The 25,174-nt window shown below is 44.9% G+C and overlaps 1 protein-coding gene across 1 annotated transcript in view; it reads right to left on the reverse strand.

The window, feature by feature from the left end:
• RAD50 (RAD50 double strand break repair protein) overlaps window positions 1–25,174 on the reverse strand; it is a 252,502-nt gene that overhangs the window by 125,614 nt on the left and 101,714 nt on the right. The window contains exons 15-16 of the mRNA XM_056575038.1: window positions 22,531–22,720; window positions 9,932–10,058 (exon numbers count right to left, since the gene is read on the reverse strand). Coding sequence (XP_056431013.1) covers window positions 9,932–10,058; window positions 22,531–22,720 — 317 coding nt within the window. The remainder of the gene's footprint in view (window positions 1–9,931; window positions 10,059–22,530; window positions 22,721–25,174) is intronic.

Raw genomic sequence — 25,174 nt, forward strand, 5'->3', positions numbered from 1 at the left:
AACAGCTCCCTGAGCTAACCGGCATGGTTTCACTTTCATTTTAGACGCAGCGTTCAACTTTGAACGCCGCATCTAAAAGGTTAATAGCACGCGGCACCGCGATCAATGCCGCGCGCTATTAGCCATGGGTCCCGGTTTTTAGAGGCCGTGAACGTTATAGAACGGGAGCGGACTCAGGACTTACAGGTACGCCCTGGGTCCTTAACAGGTTAAAAACTTTTTTTAACACATTTTTTGGCCCCCTTAGGGGCCTATCATAAGCCAATGTTAGATTGCTTACATGGATCGATGTAATACTATTGCATTACATTGATCAAATTTTTCGGCGCTCGGTTGCCTCGTAGTTCGGCGCCTTGTTTTTCCCCAGCAACCCATCTGCAGCCCTCGATTACATTGCGGAGCTACAGATGAGTCCCCTAGATTACATGGATGACCAGCATTTAACCCCTTAAGGACCAAGAGTTTTCTGTTTTTGCACTTTCGTTTTTCCTCCTTACCTTTTAAAAATCATAACCCTTTCAATTTTGCGCCACCAATTCTACTTTGTAATGACATCAGTCATTTTACCCAAAAATCTACGGCAAAATGAGAAAAAAATCATTGTGTGCCAAAATTGAAGAAAAAACACTATTTTGTAATTTTGGGGGGCTTCCGTTTCTTCGCAGTACATTTTTGAGTAAAAATGACACTAACTTTATTCTGTAGGTCCATACGATTAAAATGATACCCTACTTATACAAGTTTGATTTTGTCGTACTTTTGGAAAAAAATCATAACTACATGCACGAAAATTAATACATTTAAAATTGTCCTCTTGTGGCCCCTATAACTTTTTTATTTTTCCACGTACGAGGCTATATGAGGGCTCGCATTTTGCGCCGTGATCTGAAGTTTTAATTCGTATAATTTTTGTTTTGATCAGACTTTTTAATCGCTTTTTATCCATTTTTTTATGGTATAAAAAGTGACCAAAAATAAGCTATTTTGGCATACACCATTGACCATGCGGTTTAATGAACAATATATTTTTTATAGTTCGGACACTTACGCACACAAGGCGATACAACATTTGTTTATTTTTATTATGTTTATATATTTTTATATGGAATTTGGGAAAAGGGAGGTGATTTAAACTTTTAATAAGGAAAGGGTTAATGTATGTGTTTTTAAACTTTTTTTTTTCTTTTACACTTTAGTCCCCTTAGGGGACTTTTAGGAGGAATCATTTGATTCCTCATACAGATCAATGTGTTTCCATAAAATCACATTGATCTGTGTGCTCTGCGCTCGATTGATAAAGCCTTTATCATTCTGAGTGCCGAAGCTGGCACGGAAGGAGAGGTAAGCCCTCAGGCTACCTCAGCATTGTATTTTTTTTTGTACTCACCGTAAAATCTTTTTCGTAGCCTTCATTGGGGGACACCTTACTGATGAGTGTATCCTCTTGCCACTAGGAGGTGCTGACACTACGAAAAAGAGTCGGCTCCTTCCTGGCAGGATATACCCGCCCACTGGAAGTGAGGTAATCAGTTTTGTCACAAAGCAGTAGGAGAAGCCAACAAAGACATAAGTCCGAAGGGCCCAGGAAAAGAATCACAGAAAAAGAACCAGAAAAGATTATATGGACAAAAAAGGAAGATATGGGTGGGTGCAGTTTCCCCCAATGAAGACTACAAGAAAGAGATTTTACGGTGAGTACAAAAAAAAAAAATCTCCTTTTCTCAGTCGCTCTTCATTGGGGGGACACCTTACTGATGGGACTTACCAAAGTAGTCCCCTAGGGTGGGAAAAGCAACCAGTAGAGAAAGGGAAACAGTCAGAGACAGAACCCACTCATCCGTAAGGGGTGCGGACTAGACCCCAGGCCAGAGACAACCGAGGTCCAGAATGTGAGCTCCCGGAAGATCCCCCGTCCATGGAGATGGACTAGGACGCCAAGGGAAGGGACCGTCTTTTGCAGAGACTAAACCTACGGTCCATACAGAGAGACAAGAAGAAGTTAGCTGGGCCAGAACCATCCCTGAAGTAGGAAATCAACCCAAAGGAACACAGAACCAGACAGAGGGCTAGCCCAGCTGGGAAACAAAGATGGAAAAGGGCACAAGAGAACCCCATCCAGAGTTTACCGATTCAAAGGAACATGGCGGAAAGACTTCAGGGAGAGCAGAAAGAGATGAAAACCGGCTCTAGAGAGGTCTGGTGCATAAGAGCAATGACCCTAACATCTGGAGACCCAAAACCCCTGTCTCAGGAGCCTGCCCAGAAGTCGAAATTAGCTCGACTTGTGTAATCTGGATGACCCGAATGCCCCCCATCTCGGGAATACAAGGACCCCGAGGGAGGAGACGGAAAGCAATAAAAGCCAAAAAAGGAACGGAACGCCCTAAGAAAGGGGTATCCGGAACGCCAGAGCGACAGACATGGAGATTCCGGAGTCACCTGGAAGATGTACATGGAAGGATAAATGGCCAAGAAGGAGTGGAAGAACCTGAAAAGGGGCATCCCGGAACACCAGAGTGGCCAACATGGGAATTGGAGGTTCTTGTGTCTCCTGGAAGACTTACACCTTAAGAGGAAGGAAACCCAACGGCCACGAAATGCTCCGGGAGACAAACTGCCATGTCGAGACAAGAAGAAGTGCAGTACAGAAAGACTTCCCCACAAATGGAATCGGGGAGAAGTCTGGGCAGGATCGCTACCCATGCCCAAGACCTCAACCATCACTAAGGCCCAAAGAACCAGGAGGGCCAACCCAAAAAAGAAGGCATGCCACAGCAGTCTAGGATAGTGTCCAAGCCAAGGAGACTAACCAGAGTTGGACCCCAGCGGTCCGAGAAGACCAGAGCATCCCGAAGTAACATCCCGTCAGGACGGAACAAAGGGAAAAAAAACAAAAAGGGAACCCAGTTACGGGGCACAAGAAGGTCACTCTAGAAGACTGTGGTGTCAATGTCGCACAAATGACATTGTCAAGGGAAGGATAAACACACCCTTCCAGGGATATTGCGCCAAGGGAGGAAGAGAGCAATGGCAGGACCCAAACAACAGACGGTGGCTAGACTGGCTGTTGCTGAGCCATACATGAGTCCAACAGAGGAGAGTGCCAAGGCTGCATGAGCAGCAGTAGATAAACACCCCCCCCCCCCCCCCCAAAAAAAAAAACAGGAGGAGAATGATGGCTCCATCATGGCAGAATATTGCACACAGCGAAATAGTCCCCCTAGTGGAGGGGAAAAACAAGGAGTGGTTGAGAGAAAACCCAGGCACCGACCATGCCAGCTCCCTGATGCCCGTACAGCCTGTGGAAGGGGGATTGAAAATTGCACCAGGTATTGTCGAAGCAGAGAAATGCCACCCAACGGCAACTGGTCAAAGTACTGGGGGGATGTAGCCCCCCAGGAACCCTATGACAACATAGAGAGATATGGAGGGATTGAAATCCTTGACACAGGTACTGGGCAAAGAAACAAAGACATGGCTACGAATGAGAGTAAAACACACGCACACAGCAACCAACAGCTTTGAGATGAACGCCCCATCGGACTGAAACCCTGAACCAGATGGGTGCCAATTGAGCCATCCTAGATGTGTCTTAGGCAACAGAGCAGACGCCTGAGCCACCCTTCACAGGAAACCAGGAAAATACCAGGAGGTAGGGGGGGGGGGGCGGAACAGACTGTGTTGCCCCAACAGGCCCCCTGCCGGAATAGAGGTTCTCAACTGTTGCAGGTCTTTAGAACAAGATCACAGGAAGGCCCGAGGCACACCACACCGAACAGAAGGGAGGGTGGGCTCTACACCTGCAGAGGATCTTAGCATACGTAGGGACACAGACATGGTTACCTCACGATAGTACTGGGATACCAAACTGCAGACACGAAGGAAACCGCAGACATCCAAAAGTCCGGCAGAATGGAAGACAGACTCAGCACCCAATGGTGTGTCACAACCATGCCCCTAGCAGACCAATGTAGCACTCTTAGAAAAGGGGAACAGAGTGTGCAGCTGTAGCCATGAAAAGCCATGGAACCTGAAGGAGACGCCCACACCCCATCTCCTAATGATGCTACACACCAGGACTGCTGTCGCAGATGCAAGAGATGAGGGATTCATGTGGGGAAGGAAACATGCAGACACAGAAAAGCTCCCATGAACCATAGAGGCACACTTTGTGGAACGTCACATGGAAGGAGTCACCGGACTGAAGTCGCGGGAGCGTCGGGAATGAGGGAGGTTACCTGGTGGATTCGAAAGCCATGCAGACACAGTCTGGCTATCTGGCATAGGGACCATGGCCACACCGGGTCCCACATTCAGAACCACACACTAAAAGTGGGCTACCAGCCTTAAGCCATGAGAGCGGCAGGCATGTGGAGAGGGACCTGGTAAAGTAGGTAACCCCACAAACCAGCATGTGGAGCATTGTATAGGGCCCATGTAGCAACATGGGGAGACCCACTCGGAACTACGCCTAGGCAGTGGGTTACCTGAACTTCCGCCACGCTGTGGGAAGTGTATGGTAGTTGACCCGACGTAGCAGTAAACTACGGGGACAGCCGTCCGGCTGACTGGTGGAGGATCCCTGGGCACACCGGAACACTGCTTCGAACCCTCCCACAGACAGTGGGGCACAGGAGTGCGGCCAATCTTATGGGCGACCTGGTGGTGTTGGAGACCATACAGACTAATGACTGGCAGGAGTCCCTTGTGCCTGCAGGAACCCTCTGAGTCCTCACACCAACAGTGAGGTACAGGAAGCCACAGCTATGCATGCGGCAGCCCAGAGATGGTAGCCCGACAGCAGCGGAAACTGTGCAGACGATGGTCTGGCATAATGATTGCCCCTCCAGGCGCTGGTGAGGAGGGGACACACTCAGATAGGCAATAACTGTGCCCCTTTGAAGCATGTGGAAGGGCAGTGAAGCCTAGAAGCCAAGAATAGAATCCCCGTCACCCAAGGAGATCAGGGGAGGCTTAGGAGCTGGGGAATGTATCCCCCTGCATAGGGTTCACAGGACACGCCTGGTCACTTCACCGGACACCGCTCACTAGCAATGAGGCACCACAACTTCAGCCACAGATACACTTGGAGAAGTGACAGGCGGCAGAGAAAACCATGAAGACCACTGTCTGGTTTATTGGTATGGGTCCATGTAGACAACAGCGAATTCCAGCGGTCACCCCGCACTAGTAGTGGGGTACCGAAATCCAGCCACGGATGCGGCAGTTGTGAGATGAGTGACAGGTGAGACTACTGTCTGGCCTAATGAGAGCAGGTGCAATCCATGGCCACACAGGGACGCTTCCACGGAGAGCTCGCACTGGATGTGGGGATCCGGGTCAGCAGCCGCGGATGAGGCAGCCTGTGTAGGAGGGAATAATGTATGTACACGTCAAGAACACCTGCGGACATGACAATTATAGGCCACAAGAGGGCGCCAAACACCACTAAATGGTCTGAGAGACCAGCAGCAGAGATTTTTTCTTTAAATACACACACTAAGTAAGGAAGCGTGGGGAACAAGGCGCCTTGTGCTGAATCTGCCCTTATGATTCCCGAAGGTAGAACGGACTAGGAAGCCCACACCATGTCCCTCATCAGGGACACTAAAGGTATTCCGTGAGAACGGAGAGAAAGAAACCTCGTAGCAGCACTCACTAGGTAATGTGCTTAAAGTTGAAACAGAAGGTAAGTATATCTTCAAATGTTGAATAACCGATACGGACAAGTAAAATAATGAAAATGCTCCACAATACCGCTCAGAGACCTTCTCCGACACGGGATCTCCTCGGGCAGCTCCTGGCTCCTTACCCTGGATTTGGGTGACATGCGCTACTAGATGTTGTACTCTGTGTACAACATCCCTAGGTTAGCATAACCTTGTTATTTTACTTGCACTGGTTTTCACCGGAATAACGGCCCAAGTTGCGCTTCCTATCTGTCTCTCCCCTTTTCTTTTTTATATGTGCATCAGGGACACTAAGGAATACTCATGCTGCAGCCTCGGAGCGGCAAAGGTATGGAGAGGCACACTTGGAAGCGCCTGCTAAGGTGTCGCACAGCGCTGAAGCCAGGGGACAAGAGCGGGCTGGACCCAGGCAAACGGAGCAGCTCAGAGAATGGAGTGCCACCGACCCCAAAATGAAGGAGGGGTGGAGCAAGACGCCGGTGGAGGGGCAGAGCTAGACACCGCTGGAGGCACCCATCATCAGTTAAGCACCCGCCGGCTACGGGGATGATCTGTGGGGCGCGCGAACCTGGAGAGGAGGCACTGCCTGGCCTCCTGGTCCACGCGCTCTCAGGGGGAGAAGAAGGGTGAAGCCATGTGCCGCCATAGCTCCCTGAAAATTGGAGAGTAGGCGCAGTCTGGTCTCCTGGGGCTCGCTGGCTCAGGTGAAGAATAAGGGCGGCCATGTGCTGCCAGGGCCCTTGATACCAACTGCCGGCTAAGACCCAGCGTGCTGCCGATCCCTGCAGTGGGGGAAAATATAGCTGGCGGAAAGGAGGAACAGCAAGGCTGTTCAGAGGTGAGCCGGAGAAGAACGCCTGTGGAGGGAGCCGCTGCAAAAGGCCAGCGGTTGTCTTCCACAGGACATAGTATGCAGACACACAGCCCTCCCATGAAACCATGAGCGAGCCCTGCAATAAAGGACAGAGTCCCTTTTTAAAGTGGGAAGGGGAGTACATACCTGCGGACGCCATCTTCTATACTCACCTCAGGCGTCTTTAACCAGCTTATGGCCACGCTGCATCATACCAGGCTAAGATAAGGGGGCGAGCAGGGGCAGTGGGGGACCTGGACCCAGGGTACAACATCCAGGTACTGGCCGTTGGCGAGAAGGGGTTAACAGTACATACTCTATGCCAGTGCCCCTTCATCGCATATGGGGGGGGGGGAAACACGTAGCGCCATGCTCCTGAACCCCCACATGAAAAAGGGAAACAAAAAGGAGAAAAAAAAAAAAACTAAATAGCCCTTACTAGAAAACAATAAAAACTCCCAGACCAGTGTCGTGCCTCCTACTGACACTAGCTAAAACGGATTACCTCACTTCCAGTGGGCGGGTATATCCTGCCAGGGAGGAGCAGACTTTTTTTTTCCGTAGTGTCAGTACCTCCTAGTGGCAAGAGCATACACCCATCAGTAAGGTGTCCCCCAATGAAGAACGACGAGAAACGGGGATAAGTGCGCTCTAACTCTGTCCCAACCGCACCAGCTGTCCCTGCCTTTTGAGGGACCCACCTCCTTAACAGGGTGGCCTCAACCACGGTGCCGTTCCCTCACTTATTATAAGTGAGGGAGAATACAACAAACAAGACAGAAGAGGTAAAGTAAACAATATATAGTTAGCCCTGGAGCCCTCAGGACCACGAACACAAGGATTCAATACCACACACTAGTGATAATAAACAAAAATATGTACAAAAAATATGGTCAAGCCCTCATCAGGGAACAAGTTAAAACAGGATATATATGTTCTAACGTGTTTCCCCTGTCTAGTAAACCAAAGGTTCATCAGGGAACAAAATAGACCAAAGTATAGATGTATGGAACAATGAACGGACAGTAACAAAGATTTTAAACCTTGTCCAGTTGTGGTATACAATATATATATATATATATATATATATATATATATATATATACACACATACACCCACACTGCAATTACGGGGTAACCTAGATTAGTGGTAACCCCAATACCCTCATAACTGGTATTAATATGCAATGTACAGAACAATTTGTGTCAGATAATGTAAGTTAGGGGATACACATAAATCTCCCCACATTGGGGTAACAAGGTAATATGATTTACCAACAGTAATGATGCCTATATATATATATATATATATATACACACATACACACACACAATGCAGTACCAATGTGTTAGACACACCCAGTTGGTATTACTAGTGTGAACAGAACATAAACTGACATCCACAGTAGCTCTTAGTCACTAGTCTGATTGTAAGTAAAACTAGTACAAGGTAAATAAATAAAGGAACTGCCAGGTGTGTAATGGCACACACTGGGAATACTCATCGGTGTCAGTAGTGCCCATGGTAGAGTGTCACAGATGTGGGATGCAAATCATTGCCCTGATGATGGATAATGGAGGAGCAGAACTAACACATTGGCTCCCAAAGCCACTATATATAGTGGAGACACAGTGATAGATCACTTACCCGCCTTCTATGCAGATGGCACAACATCTGGATATCCGAATCCCCGAGTGCCGGTGGCGTGCGTTCCATCTAGCAGAAATGCGTTCCACTTACTGGAACTAGATCACTTGAGCTTATGCGCATCACCACAGTCACCACTGCAATAGCGGTGCATGCGCATAAAAGCGCTGACCGTATACCCAGCGGCGCATATGCAGAACAATATTGGCTGCATATTGATATATATTACTGTGGAGTTAGGATTTTAAGGGGGAAATCACGCAACAAAAGCATAGAATATTATAAAACTAAGATGATAACTGTAACTGCATGCTCCCTACTCTGGTAATTCACCATTAGTCATTATTATGATGCAACAAAACCAGAGGGTATTACAATATTGATTGATTATATAAATACGACAAATGTAGCACAAACTTATGTGTTAAACAAGATAGATAGTTCCAATCCCTGATAATCGGACAGGTATACAAATTGCCCAGACCTCTGATAGGTTATAAACTATATTGGGCCAATTAATATTGGCTACTCAGAAGAAATGCTAAAGAAGTGAAAAACATAACGAAAGAGAGAGACTGTAAGGACGATGAATATAATTACAGTTATCATCTTAGTTTTATAATATTCTATGCTTTTGTTGCATGATTTCCCCCTTAAAATTCTAACTCCACAGTAATATATATAAATATGCGCATGTGCCACTTCTGATGCAGGCAGTATTGTTCTGTGTGCTGCTGGGTATATGGCCAGCGCATTTATGCGCATGCGCCATTATTGTAGTGGCGACTGTGTTGATGCGCACACACTGAAGTGATGTCGTTCCGGTAAGTGGAACGCATTTCCAGTATATTACCTGACACTAATTGTCTGTACATTGCTTATTAATACCAGTTATGAGGGTATTGTTTTTACCACTAATCTAGGTTACTCTGTAATTGCAGTGAAGGTATATATTTTGTATATCCTGTACCACCACTGGACAAGGTTTCAAATCTTTGTTACTGTCCCTTCATTGTTTCATCCATCTTTACTATGATCTATTTTGTTCCCTGATGAACCTGTGGTTTACTAGACAGGGGAAACGCATTGGAACATATATATTATGTGGTATCTTGTTCCCTGATGAGGGCTTGACTATATTTTTGTAAAATATTTTGTACAGATTTTTATTTACTATCACTTGTGTGTGGCACTATATATTGTTTACTTTACCTCCTATGTCTCGTTAGTTGTTTTCTCAGACACTTATAATAGGTAAGGGAATGGCACCGTGGTTGAGGCCACCCTTTTAAGGCGGTGGGTCCCTCAAAAAGGCAGGGACAGCTGGTGCAGGTGGGACAGAGTTAGGGAGCACTTATCCCCGTATTTCCATCTCCTATAGAGAAAAAATACAATATCTATTTGGGGGGGGGGGGGATATTCTTGTATATCAGTATCATATTTTTGTCTCTCCTCTATCTCACAATAGTATAGTACATTATACCATCTGTACCAGAGTACTTACTGTTCTGTTCTTGCCATGGGACCCTTGTGACACACACTGATATGCAGGTTGTGGTTAGGTGCATATTTTTTTCATACATTTGTGCATATCTATGTGTGAGCATGAGTTCTCTTTTATGCTTGTATTATTAAAAGCTAAGTTTTAGCCATTTATCGTAATTGACCAGCGGTCTAGTTTTGTCGGTGATTCCGCTCTCATGTTAACCAAGTGCTATAAACAGAAACTCATCTCCTCACCATTATCCAAGTCATGTTGTATTTCTTGCTTCTCCTGGTTCACCTGTTGAACGGTGCGGCTGAGGTCTACTCCTTGAAGTTTAGTGGCATGCTGGGCTATCTTTCTTTCTACATCTCTTAACTCCATCTATAAAAAGAATGTTCAAAAAAACAAAAACAAACAAACATGGGTCATAAGACACATGTAGGTATAATTCACAAACCATAGGATTATTATTTTGTAATTTTTATTAATAAAATATATCTTACTTAGAAGACAAAGTATGAAATTGTAGTGACAGCATCACAGAGTCTCAGTACTGCCGGCCAGGTGTTCCTGTGGAGGGCTGGCTATGCCAGATGAAATACTATCTTGCTGCCCATTTGGGTGGAATTCCAGCTTTGATCTCGCTTTGGACTTATACTAAGAGGACTGAGATCCAAAGCTGTGGTTCTCCCCTGTTCACCCCAGTGTGCTGCTGTACTCCTCTCCCTCTACGGTGTCTTCTGCCAGGCTTTTGGAACCAATGAGGTTTACGTAAGGGATTTGGGACACTGCTCTTCCCCAAATTTCCCTGAAATCCCTCCTTGTTTCCTTCTTTTATAATCCCTTGGTTGTAAGCAGCTGTGACGTGGATACTATTGTTCCTTGGCTTAAGGCAAAGTTACTCCATCTAGCTGATGTGGTGGATTCTATATGGAGGACTATTTTACCCTTCTCCTCTCTCCAAAAGATCTTCTGCGCTCAACCCTTGAGTTTTATAAGCAGATAGAACTCTATGCTCATAGCTTGGGTGGGACAAATCTATGGAAAAGTGTGAAGCGTACCTGGGAAGAACACTTCCCCCCACAAATCGACAATTATTTGTTCTCAAGGAGCTGATTTCTCTGCCTGTGTTTCCAATATAAAAGTCTGTATTGGTGGCCCACACCCCTGAAACCCTGCATAGGGTTTTTCCACAATGTTCCTCCCTTTGCTGGCGTTGTCAGGATACTTTGGGATTGGTGCCCCCATACCTTCTGGGATTATCAGATTTTGTTGCCCTATTGGAAAGGAGTCCAAGCTCTCCTATATTATCTCTTGCTTGGATTCCATTAGATCCTGCAACAAACTTGCTGAACGTGCGCTGTGTAACCCTTGGTAAGCCATCCACCAGGTTGGTCATTCTGGTTCTCACTGCAGCCAAATGAGTAATATCCCCTTTTTATTGGCTCTCTCTTCGACAGGATTGCGAATGTTAGGCGTAATGAGTACTTAACAGTTTGTAAAGGAGAATAATTTTGGCCGATTCTTGTTTGTCTAGTCTCCATGGGATGATTATGTGAAATGGATGTGGCCAATAGTAGGCCGACCTCAATCCCTAGGTGAAGAACTGGAACTTCTACAGAGTGCTTCTTCTCTCTTTTTGTCCTAGCTTTTGTTGGATGCATACCTTTGTTGGTCCTGTCTTTCAGTGTTGTCATTTTAAGGTAAGCTTGTTTTAGAAGATTGGAAGTTAGCAAATGTTGTCCCTATTCATATGAAAGGTAGCAGAGAGGAATCAGGCAACTACAGGCCAGTAAGTCTGACATCAATAATGGAGAAATTAATGGAAACTCTACTTAAGGATAGGATTGTAGAACATCTAAAATCCCATGGATTGCAAGATGAAAAATAACACAGGTTTACTTAAAGGAGATTATGTCAAACTAATCTTACTGACATGATTGGGTGACTAAAATAATAGATGGTGGAGTTGCAGTAGACATCGCTTATCTACAGTTAAGTAAGGCTTTGAACACTGTCCCACACAGAAGACTTATCAATAAACTGCAGTCATTGAGCTTGGACTTCCATATTGGATTAGGTAGTGGCTGAGTGACAGAAAATAAGGGTTGTAGTCAATGCAATATATTCCGAGCAAGGTCTTGTTACCAGTGGGGTACCTCAGGGATCTGTACTGGGACCCATTTAGTTTAATAACTTTATCAGTGATATTGCAGAAGGTCTCGATGGCAAGATATGTCTTTTTGCTTATGACACAAAGATTTGTAACAGGGTCGATATTCCTGGAGGGATATGCCAAATGGAAAATTATTTGGGTAAACTAGAGGAATGGTCAGAACTCTGGCAACTAAAGTTAAATGTGGATAAGTGCAAGATAATGCACCTGGGATGTAAAAACCCAAGGGCGGAGTATAGACTATGTGATACAGTCCTAACCTCAGTATGTGAGAAAAGGGATTTAGGGGTCATTATTTCAGAATACTTAAAAGGTAGGCAGACAATGTAATAGAGCAGCGGAAAATGCTAGCAGAATGCTTGGGTGTATAAGGAGAGGTATTAGCAGTAGAAAGAGGGAAGTGCTAATGCCGCTGTACAGAACACTGGTGAGACCTCACTTGGAGTATTGTGCACAGTACTGGAGGCCGTATCTCCAGAAGGATATAGATATTTTGGAGAGAGTTCAGAAAAGAGCTACTAAACTAGTCTATGGGTTGAAGGATAAAACTTATTAGGAAAGGTATAGCATAATAGATCAGTTTACTATATTATTTCATTCAATGCTCCTAATGTTACTTACTCAATGATTTATAGCTATTTGATAGCCCCTCCTATCAAGTTGTTCTGCTAGGCCCTGAGGAGCCTTTGGCCTTATTCTCTTCACCAAACCTGGATGTGGATACTTTATTAGGATCTATGTCTATTTTGCATGGATGTACAATGATGCTGAATCATAATGCTATTGTTGATACTACCTGGATTTTAATTCTGTCCACTTTTTGGTGCATTGCTGTTTGCTATTTTTTTTGTATTTTTTATTTTTTGGAAAATGTCAAAATCTTCCATAAATAAACAATTTCTATCTCCCCCTGTCACATTCTCCCCTCATGGTCACATCTTCTCCCATCACATTTTCCCCCTATGTCACATTTCCCCCATATCACTTCCCCCGTTACATTCCCCCCTCCCCCTGCCACATTCTCCCCCCATATCCCCCCCCCCCCGTTACATTCCCCCCTCCCCCTGCCACATTCTCCCCCCCGCCACATTCTCCCCCATATCACATCCCCCCCGTCACATTCTTCCCTCCTTGTCACATTCTCTCTCCCCCCCCCTTGTCACATTCTCCCCCATATCACATCTCACCCCCTGCCTGTCACATTCTCCCCGTCACAATCTTCCTTCCATGTCACATTCTCCACCATATCACATCCCCCATCACATTCTTCCCTCCTTGTCACATTCTCTCCCCCCCTTGTCACATTCTCCCCCATATCACATCTCACCCCTGCCTGTCACATTCTCCCCCCATATTACATCTCACCCCCTCCCTGTCACATTCTCCCCCTTTCACATTCACCCCCCGTCACAATCTTCCTTCCATGTCACATTCTCCCCCGTCACATTCCCTGCTTGTCACATTCTCCCCCCCCCCCCCCATGTCACAATCTTCCTTCCCTGTCACATTAAGCCCCCCCCCCCCCCCCCCCCCGTCACATTTTGTACTGCAGCAATACACTGGGTTTCCCAGGAAGTTTTCAAACCTCCCACTGGATCCGGGAAACATAGTGTGTTTGCTGCCGAAAAAGACCTTTCCCAATCAGTCAATCATTGGCTTGACATGTGACACTGCTGCGGCCAGTGATTGGCAGAAAAGGGAAAGGTCCTGCTAGGTGAATGGTGAAGAGAGGAGACACCGGACCGCATGGAGGGAAACGGCATCTGCAGGGACCGGCAGTAGGTGAGCAGGATTTTTTTTTTTCTCCCTGCGCCCTATTAATTAGCTCAGTGTTTTTCTACCAGGGTGCCTCCAGCTGTTGTGAAACTACAACTACCAGCACGCCCGGCAGCCTTTGCCGATCCGGGCATGCTGAAGGTTGTAGTTTTGCTACAACTGGAGGCACCCTGGTTGGGAAACATTGACTTTTAGTATTTAAATTTGTTTTTACCTGCTCTGGCCGCCCCCGTCTGGACCAGCGCACGGGAGCCGGCCCGAGCAGATAATCTCAAATTTTCCCGGGGGCCGTATCGCTATATCGCAAAAAGAGCGTTTCAATTGCTTATGTGATATATCGTGCAGCCCTAATGGTCACTATTGGACAGGGCTACTAGTTTGAGTAGCGATAACACAGTCTATATTTATAATTTTGTTTGCACTTTCTGTTTGCACATTCCCTTAGCGTCACCTGAGGAAGCCCATGTGACAAAAGAGAAATTGTCGCAGGTGTAGATGGGATGCGACTATATGTCCATGATTTTTCTCTCTTTTATTATGAGGTAAGCTCGCAACACTGTGTGCACCTCATATGTATTGGTTACTAGGATATCTATGTCAGTGACCAAGTGTTAATGATGATGGTTTGTTGGCGACTTGTGCCATTTTAGTACACTTATTATTTGATTATCACTGTATTGGTATCACATTTCAGTTATGAGTTATATGGTGATTCTTTTAATGAATTAATAAATGTTATGTTTTTTTAGGGCACCTCAGTCTTTAGGGACAACTTAGTTTTATTCTATGTATCAATGAGGTTTGTTTATTGTGATAAACACACCAAGAAAATATAATTAATTGTTATAAATCATCTCATACATATCCCAGTGATGGTCATACTTTGTATGACCAAATTTGTTAATATACAAAGCATTTCTCTATTGCCATTTAGGTCATGGTCTGTTTCCTTCACTGACCGCAGTGTTCTGGACCATGAACTACATCTGGGTATATGTTCAGTATGTGTAACTTAGCGCCTCTCTTATGTTCCACTTAATATTCTAGGAAAAATAGGAGATTTTGGAACAAATGCCATGAGGGGGCTTTAATATGCAGATCATCACATTATCCTGTATTTAATTTGATCCTCTGCTGAGTACTTTTATTTTGTTGCTATTAGCCATGGGCGTTTTTCTATCTAAACCAATTTAATTAGGACATGCAAGTATACTATTGTGCAGTTAGTTTCCCTGAAGACAATCCTGTGTATATTGTGACTGACATTGGGAACAGAAAAGTGCGTTGAAAACGTGCTAGAGGAGGTATAATAGCCTCCCTGCGACTACTCAAAAGTTTATGATTGTTTAATGTCTATGGAGCCTTTTTTGAGAAACCTTCAAATCTTCCCTTGTTACTAGTTGACTTTAGATATTGTTTGTCTAGATGAGATAGTGATTATATATACATATTTATATATTTATTTTTTTACCTTTTTCACTACGAAGTCACTTTTTCCTTTGGTGGTGGTTTTTAATATAGACTAATTAAACGTTATGATTTATGGCACCTCTACTTTTTCTTTATATTTTTTTAATAACAGATCCCTGTTCACACTGAGTGCTGAAAAACATTGTGTAATGCTGAAGGCCAAATTACATCAAATACATTCTAGACAATAACATCAGCTATTGCACTGTTGCATCCAAAATAAACAGAAGCAGAGGACAGATTTGCCATAACAAAGGACATCTATAGTTTATTGCCTATGGAAACAATTCATGGGAGTAAATGAACATTTGTCTAAATATCATGATGTTAAAGGGTTACTCTGGTGAAAAACTCCAGAGGAAGTTGAATTATTTGTTTTTGTTGCAGTTAGTTGCCTAGCAACATCTGGAGGGCCAGTTTGGAGACCACTATGCAGTGGTCTCTAAACTGTAGCCCTCCAGATGTTGCAAAACTACAACTCCCAGCATGCCCAGACAGCTGTTTGGGCATGCTTGGAATTGTAGTTTTGCAACAGCTGGAGGGCTACAGGTTGAAGATCACTGTGCGGTGGTCTCTAAACTGTGGCCCTCTAAATCTTGCAAAACTACAAACGGCTGTCTCGGCATGATGGGAGTTTTAGTTGTGTGCCTCCAGCTGTTGCATAACTACATCTCCCAGCATGCCATTTGGCGATCAGTAAATGCTGGGAGTTGTAGTTTTGTAACAGCTGGAGGCACACTGGTTGGAAAATACTGAGTAAGGTAGCAGAACCAAACTCAAGGTTTCCACTCCAGTGTGCCTCCAGCTGTTGCAAAAGTACAACTCCCAGCATGCACGGTCTGTCAGATCCTGGGAGTTGTAGTTTTGCAACAGCTTCAGTTTTGCCCGCCCCCCCCCCCCCCCCCCAATGTGAATGTACAGGGTACAATCACACGGGTGGGGGTTTACAGTGAGTTTACTGCTACAAGTTTGAGCTGTGGCAAAATTTCCACCTCGGCTCAAACTCACCCTAAAACCCCGCCAGTGCGAATGTACCCTAAAAGCACTACACTACACAAAGTAATATACATATACACACACATACACTGTCTTCCCCCCCAATAAAAATGAAAAACTTATCGTACAGAACCTGTTTCCAAAACAGAAATGCACGGTCAGTCAGTGCATGCTGGGAGTTTTAGTTTTGCAACAGCAGGAGGTTTGCCCTCCCCCCATGTGAATGTACCAGGTACAATCACACGGGCAGGGGTTTACAGAGATTTTCCTGCTTCAAGTTTGAGCTGTGGAAAATGTTCTGCCGCAGCTCAAACTTCTAGCAGGAAACTCACCGTAAACCCCCCCCCCCATGTGAATGTACCCTATAAACACTACACTACACAAAATAAAAAGTTGAACACCTCATATAAACACATGTACACCCCCCCCCACCAATAAAAATGAAAAACTTATTGTACAGCGCTGCTTACAAAACGGAGCCTCCAGCTTTTGCAAAACAACAACAGGATTTCTGGACAGCCATTGACTGTCCAGGCATGCTGGGAGTTTAGCAACAACTGGAGGCACCCTGTTTGGGAATCACTGGCACAGAATATTTTTGGTAGCGGAGGCAATTGAAACGCTTGCATCCAAGTCCACCCCTATGCAAATCCCTCATTTAGGTCTCAAATGTGCATGGTGCTCTCTCACTCTCTGGAAACAGTTTAGGGCCACATATGGGGTATTTTCGTACTCTGGAGCAATTGCGTTACAAATTTTGGGGGGCTTTTTCTCCTTTTACCCCATATGAAAAGGAAAAGTTGGGGTCTACTCTAACATGCTGGTGTTGCCCCATACTTTTCATTTTCACAAGAGGTAAAGGGGAAAAAAAGACCCCCAAAATTTGTAACACAATTTCTCCTGAGTACGGAAATACCCCATCTGTGGACGTAAAATGCTATGCGGGCACACAATATGGCTCAGGAGTTAGTGCGCACTATGTACATTTGAGGCCTAAATTGGTGATTTGTACAGGGGTGGCTGACTTTACAGCGGTTCTGACATGAACGCAAAAAAAATAATAATCCACGTGTGACCCCCATTTTGGAAACTACACCCCTCATGGAACATAACAATGGGTATAGTGAGCCCTAATACCCCACAGGTGTTCGACAAATTTTTGTTAAAATATATCACTAAAATCACAAGGGAAAATAGGAAAAAGCCCACCAAAACTTGTAACCCCATTTCTTCTGAGTAAGAACATACTCCATATTTGGATGTAAAGTGCTCTGCGGGCACACTACAATGCTCAGAAGAGAAGGAGCACCATTGGGCATTTAGAGAGAAAATTTGTCTGGAAAGGCCACTTGTTTACAAAGCCCCCATGGTACCAGAACAATGGACCCCTATGTGACCTTATTTTGGAAATTACACCCAACACGTAATGTAATAAGGGGTACAGTGAGCATTTACGCCCCACAGGTGTGTGACAGATTTTTGGAACAGTGGTCCATAAAAACGAAAAATGCAATTATTCATTTACACAGCCCAATGTTCAAAAGATCTGTCAAACGCCAGTGGAGTGTAAATGCTCACTGCACCCCTTATTAACCCCTTAGCGACGCAGGACGTAAATGTACGTCCTGGTGAGGTGGTACTTAACGCACCAGGACGTACATTTACGTCCTAAGCATAACCGCGGGCATCGGAGCGATGCCCGTGTCATGTGCGGCTGATCCCGGCTGCTGATCGCAGCCAGGGACCCGCCGGCAATGGCCGACGCCCGCGATCTCGCGGGCGTCCACCATTAACCCCTCAGGTGCCGGGATCAATACAGATCCCGGCATCTGCGGCAGTTCGCGATTTAAATGAACGATCGGATCGCCTGCAGCGCTGCTGCGGGGATCCGATCATTCATAATGCCGCACGGAGGTCCCCTCTCCTTCCTCCGTGCGGCTCCCAGCGTCTCCTGCTCTGGTCTGTGATCGAGCAGACCAGAGCAGGAGATGACCGATAATACTGATCTGTTCTATGTCCTATACATAGAACAGATCAGTATTAGCAATCATGGTATTGCTATGAATAGTCCCCTATGGGGACTATTCAAGTGTAAAAAAAAATGTAAAAAAATGTAAAGGTAAAAGTAAAAAAAAGTGAAAAATCCCCTCCCCCAATAAAAAAGTAAAATGTCCGTTTTTTCCTATTTTACCCCCAAAAAGCGTAAAAAACTTTTTTTATAGACATATTTGGTATCGTCGCGTGCGTAAATGTCCGAACTATTAAAATAAAATGTTAATGATCCCGTACGGTGAACGGCGTGAACGGAAAAAAAAAAATTTCCTACTTTTTTAATACATTTTATTAAAAAAAAAATTATAAAAAATATATTAAAAGTTTTTTATATGCAAATGTGGTATCAAAAAAAAGTACAGATCATGGCGCAAAAAATGAGCCCCCATACCGCCACTTATACGGAAAAATAAAAAAGTTAGAGGTCATCAAAATAAAGGGATTATAAACGTACTAATTTGGTTAAAAAGTTTGTGATTTTTTTTAAGCGCAACAATAATATAAAAGTATAATAATAATGGGTATCATTTTCATCGTATTGACCCTCAGAATAAAGAACACATGTCATTTTTACCATAAATTGTACGGCGTGAAAACAAAACCTTCCAAAATTAGCAAAATTGCGTTTTTCGTTTTAATTTCCCCACAAAAATAGTGTTTTTTGGTTGCGCCATACATTTTATGATATAATGAGTGATGTCATTACAAAGGACAACTGGTCGCGCAAAAAACAAGCCCTCATACTAGTCTGTGGATGAAAATATAAAAGAGTTATGATTTTTAGAAGGCGAGGAGGAAAAAATGAAAACGTAAAAATTAAATTGTCTGAGTCCTTAAGGCCAAAATGGGCTGAGTCCTTAAGGGGTTAAATTCTGTGAGGGGTGTAGTTTCCAAAATGGGGTCACATGTGGAGGGGTCCACTGTTCTGGCACCATGGGGGCTTTTTAAAACACATGGCCCCCGACTTCCATTCCAAACAAATTCTCTCTCCAAAAGCTCAATGGCGCTCCTTCTCTTCTGAGCATTGTAGTTCGCCAGCAGAGTACTTTACATCCACATATGGGGTATTTTCTTACATAGAAGAAATGGGGTTACAAATTTTGGGTGGATATTTTCCTATTGTCCCTTGTGAAAATGAAAAATTTTGGGTAACACCAGCAATTTAGTGAAACATTTTTTTTTTTTTCATTTTCCCATCCAAATTTAATGAAAATTCGTCAAACACCTGTGGAGTGTTAAGGCTCACTACACCCCTTGTTACGTTCCGTGAGGGGTGTAGTTTCCAAAATGGGGTCACATGTGGGTATTTATTTTTTTGCGTTTATGTCAGAACCGCTGTAAAATCAGCCACCCCTGTGCAAATCACCAATTTAGGCCTCAAATGTACATTGCTCTCACTCCTGAGCCTTGTTGTGCATCCGCAGAGCATTTTACGCCCACATATGGGGTATTTCCATACTCAGGAGAAATTGCGTTACAAATTTTGGGGTCTTTTTTTTGCTTTTAATGCTTGTGAAAATAAAAAGTATGGGGCAACACCAGCATGTTATTGTAAAAATGTACATTTTTTTTAAACTGGTGTAGACCCCAACTTTTCCTTTTCATAAGGGGTAAAAGGAGAAAAAGCCCCCCAAAATTTGTAGTGCAATTTCTCCTGAGTACGGAAATACTCCATATGTGGCCCTAAACTGTTTCCTTGAAATACGACAGGGCTCTGAAGTGAGAGAGCGCCATGCACATTTGAGGACTAAATTAGGGATTGCATAGGGGTGGACATAGGGGTATTCTACGCCAGTGATTCCCAAACAGGGTGCCTCCAGCTGTTGCTAAACACCCAGCATGCCTGGACAGTCAGTGGCTGTCTGGAAATGCTGGGAGTTGTTGTTTTGCAACAGCTGGAGGCTCCGTTTTAGAAACACTGCCATACAATCCGTTTTTCATTTTTATTGGGGGGGGCAGTGTAAGGGGTTTATATGTAGTGTTTTACCCTTTATTTTGTGTTAGTGTAGTGTAGTGCCGCAGCCCAAACTTGAAGCAGGAAACTTACTGTAAACCCACCCGTGTGAATGTACCCTGTACATTCACATGGGAGGGGCAAACCTCCAGCTGTTTAAAAATTACAACTCCCAGCATGTACTGACAGACCATGCATGCTGGGAGTTGTACTTTTGGAACAGCTGGAAGCATACTGGTTGGAAAACCTTCAGTTAGGTTCTGTTACCTAACTCAGTATTTTCCAACCAGTGTGCTTCCAGCTGTTGCAAAACTACAACTCCCAGCATGTACTGATTGCTGAAGGGCATGCTGGGGGAGATGTAGTTATGCAACAGCTGGAGGTACGCAACTACAACTCCCAGCATGCCGAGACAGCTGTTTGCTGTTTGGGCATGCTGGGATTTGCAACATCTGGAGGGCTATAGTTTAGAGACCACTGCACAGTCATCTCAAAACTGTGGCCATCCAGATGTTGCAAAACTACAAATCCCAGCATGCCCAGACAGCAAACAGCTGTGTGGGCATGCTAGGAGTTGTAATTTTGCAAGATCTAGAGGGCCATCATTTAGAGCTGTCTGGGCATGCTGGGAGTTGTAGTTTTGCCACATCTGGAGGGCTACAGTTTATAGACCATCGTATAGTGGTCTCAGACTGTAGCCCTCCAGATGTTGCTAGGCAACTCAACGACTTCCGTAGGATCCAGAGAGCCACATAGCCGTCCTCTTCTGCCGCCTGCTGCCACAGCCGATCGTTGCCCACTGCCATCGCCAATGGGTAAGTGGACTTCGTCCCCGGTCCCCTTCGGTTTTCCCGTTCTGCCCCGCCTATTGTGGGTGGGCAGGACGGGGAAACTGAAAGTTAACCCCGCTATTGGTCGTCGCGTCTTGACGACCAATAGCAGGAATAGGAGGGGTGGCACCCCTGCCATCTCACTCCTATCCCTTCAGGGGGATCGTGGGTGTCTAAGACAACCGCGATCCCCCTTATATTCCGGATCACCATAGACCCGTATGACCCGGAATCAGCGCAAATCGCAAGTGTGAATTCACCTGCAATTTGCGCCGATCGCCGACATGGGGGGGTCTGATGACCCCCTTGGGCATTTGTGCGGGTGCCTGCTGATCGATATCAGCAGTCGTCCCGGTCCGGTCCCTGCGTGGCAGGAACCGAAATTCCCCATGATGTACGCATCCTTAAGTACCAGGGAGCCAGGACATACGCGTACATCCTTGGTCTTTATGTGGTTAAATGGCAATTGGAAGAACATGTCAGTGGGGAGCAATGGAAGTCCGTTCTTGACAATATCCCAACTCAAGCACTCAGAGAAGGGGCAAGGTTAATTCAATTATACATTTTGTATAGGTCATATAGAACTCCGGCCCTTCTCTGTAAGATTGGCTACCGAAAAGACGCAAAATGCCTGCGGTGTTCATATGATACTGCGGATATCATACACATGTTTTGGGAGTGTGTATGCATCCAAAGATACTGGAAATCAATAGTAGATTTTATTAGGGAGGTATGGGATATTGATATACCCATGGAATTAAAAACTTGCATATCGGGATGATTGGATAGCTTAACAATACCAGCTTATACAAAAATCACTGTTGGTAGATTGCTATTTAACGCTAGAAAATTAGTAGCTCAATTTTGGAAAGACTCTAATCCCCTGACTAAAAAATATCTCATTAAGAAGATGGCGAATATAGTGGCTTGGGAGAGAGCAATTTATATAAAAAGGGGCTTAGTAGATAAATTCAGGTTCATATGGAATAATTGGATATATAGAGGCTGAGTTGGTTCTTTGTGTGAAGAAATGGGGGGGGGGGATGTAGGGTTTTCTTTTTACCCTTTATTTATTTTCCCCCTTTTGTGTTTTATTTTGCATAATGTACTGGCCACTAAAACAGTGCTTATTTTCTTTTTTTGGTAGTCATCCTCTTTCTTTATGTGTTTCTTTTTTCTTTGGGGAAGCCCGCTATAGGTAGATAGGAATTCAAAGTATGCATTCTGAAAATATTGGATGTCTATGTTTTTTTTGTTTTCTTTTTTCGTGATATCCTGTAAAAATAAGTAGTAACAATAAAAGATAAAAAGGTGGTAGGAGTGTTAGAAGTAGTTAGGGAACATAGCCTGAGTTAGTTTAGAAAAGTCTATTTGTTGACAGGTACTTTTTAATTTTTGTGACGTACATTTTCCTAGTACACTACAAATTGCAATGTAGGGTCAACAAAACCAAAGGGCAAGACAACATAAGGTAGCTAACGAATTGGAAATCCTATGCAGTAGGGAATGACATGCTGTGGCATTAGGTTCTATCACAATTTACTGTTTTTTAAAATAGCTGTTTTCATTAAAAGTTGAAAGAATAACTTAAGCATTTACCTGATATCGTTCCATGAGGGAAATGTCCTGCAAACAGGCCTTGGCACTCTCCTCCTCAGACATAAATGTTGCTATGAGAGTTTCCTGCTCTTCCAAATCATTTTTCAGACGTTGTATTTCCCTATTTATTGCTGCAAGTTTGTTCCTTAGTTCTGGGATGTCTTTTTCCTTAAGTTCATTAAGCATTTGCCTAAGAGAGAAAAAAAAAAACATTAAAGGAGAACTACGGAATTGAAAATTTTATCCCCTATCCTAAGGATAGGGGATAAGTTTCAGTTCGCGGGGGGTCCGACCGCTGGGGCCCCCCACGATCTCCCGTACGGGGCCGCGGCTCTCTGCATAGAGAGCGAGTGTCGACCACCGCACGAGGCGGCGGCTGACACGCGCCCTCCATTTACTGCTATGGGAGAGCCGAAGTGCTGCCTTTGGCAATTTCCGGCTCTCCCATAGCAGTGTATGGAGGGGGCGTGTCGGCCGCTGCTTCGTGCGGTGGTCAACACGCCCTCTCTAACCAGAGAGCCGGGGCCCCGTACGGGAGATCGCGGGGGGCCCCAGCGGTCGGACCCCCCGTGATCTGAAACTTATCCCCTATCCTTAGGATAGGGGATACATTTTTCAATCCCGTAGTTCTCCTTTAAATTATTAAAATTTAGAAAATGTTGCCATCTTGTGGCAGTATGTTGACATATTACAGCAGATAATTAGTAACATTTTGCCCTCTTGTGGTAAGAAATTATATTTCACAAAGCATAATAAGGACAGGTATAATTTTCGTCTTACATTTTTTTTCCTAGAGAAACTACACCAAATAAAGTGCACTTGGTTAAACTTTAGATAAGTTGAACTTTTCAAAGGTGCACTCACATGTGCCATCAGCATGTAATGCCACCAGAAAAACAAGTTGCAAAAGGTATATATGTTTTATTGCAATTTTTACACGCACAGTTTTTACAGGTAAATACGGCACACTACTTGCCCACAGGAAGACACCCCAACAGCTGGCTACCTGCAATAAAAACAACTTAGCAACTATCTTAATACAAAGGTGTATTTGCAAAGTCAGAAGGCTTTTTTAAATACAAATAAAGATTATGCATTTTAGATTTATTTGAGGCTAATTATCAATAGTGAGAAGGAACTTCTCCGTTACTTTGTTTGATATTTATGTATTTTTTTTCTATAGTGTTGCCTACTATGGGGGAGATTTATTAAAACCTGTGCAGAGGAAAAGTTGACCAGTTGCCCATAGCAACCAATCAGCTCGCTTCTTTCATTTTTGAAAAGGCATCTGAAAAATGAAAAGAGCGATCTGATTGGTTGCTATGGGCAACTGGTCAACTTTCCCTCTGCACAGGTTTTGATAAATCTCCCCCTATATCTCTCAGCCCCATTAGTGTACACATATGATTAGGGACCAGCTCATGTGTATTATACCCAGGGAGTATGGGCTAGATTCACCTCCAGATTAATGCAGCACTTTTTTGCCTAAATTGGTCGCTGTGTATAAGTGTGAAGGCTAACAAATGTTTGCCTGCATTTGTGAGAGGGGGCGGGGTTATCACTATAAGAACCCGCGGCGTAACTAGCACTATAAGCCACGGGTTCTTCACGTGACGTTGATCAGCTGATGCGCAGAGTCAGCTTACCGAAAGAGTCGGCAGTGCGGTGTACGGGTAGGTGGCCGGGGTTGGCCGGGGGAGGGGCGTTCCATCGCAGCCTGATCTCCGGAGGTAAGCCGGGGATCGGAGGGTACCCTCGGCCAGCCTGGCTCCCGGTTTCAGCATTTGGGGACCCGGGTCCCTTGCGGTTGGCAAGGCAGCAATTTTTTTTATTATGTTCAGCGTGTGTGGGGTAAGCGTGGGGGGCACTGGCGGCGTGTTCCGAGCCTGCTGTCTGACTAATCAGCATGCAGTCTGGGCCCACTCCTTCAGCGGTCACGCAGTAGGTTACATGGGGAGACCTCGCTCCCCCACGATATCTGGGGTGGGGTTAGGGATTCATAGGCATTACCTGTACTTACACACTCGATTCAGGGCACCAGCATCACCCCCCTCCACCCCTCCCCTTTTTTTGCTGCATTGTTCTGCACTCATTTGTCGGGGTGTCTGTGGATGCCTGAGGGGCGCTGGAAGGGCAAGACATAGCAGTGACAGGGTCTCGGCGGCAGGTATATGGAGATGTCTGTCATCAGACCTCGCTCCCACATGGGCTAGGAACACCAGGGAAGTTTTCAGGAGGGGGGGGAGGGGCTACACAGCAGGGGTCTACATGATTCGGCCCCACTTCTGCCCCATGGTATCAGATTTGCTGTGCTCTTTTCATGTCTCACTGTAGAGTAATTATATCACATGTCATATCTGTTCATGTGTCACATTTGGTTCCCCCCGGTAGCATGCCGGAAAAAAAATAAATGTTTTTTTTGGTCATGGAGGTAGGCTAGGTTAATCTTAAGTCACAGTGGGCGTTGCTGTGCACATGATCATAGCTTTTGTGCTGTACACACGATCGTAGCTTTTGTGCTGTACACACGGTCGTAGCATTTCTACTGTACACACGGTCGGAGCATTCATACTGTACACACGCTCGTAGCATTCATACGGTACACACGGTAGTAGCATTTATACGGTACACACGGTTGTAACAT

This window comes from Hyla sarda, chromosome 4 (genome assembly GCF_029499605.1).
Source record: "Hyla sarda isolate aHylSar1 chromosome 4, aHylSar1.hap1, whole genome shotgun sequence".
Classification (NCBI taxonomy): domain Eukaryota; kingdom Metazoa; phylum Chordata; class Amphibia; order Anura; family Hylidae; genus Hyla; species Hyla sarda.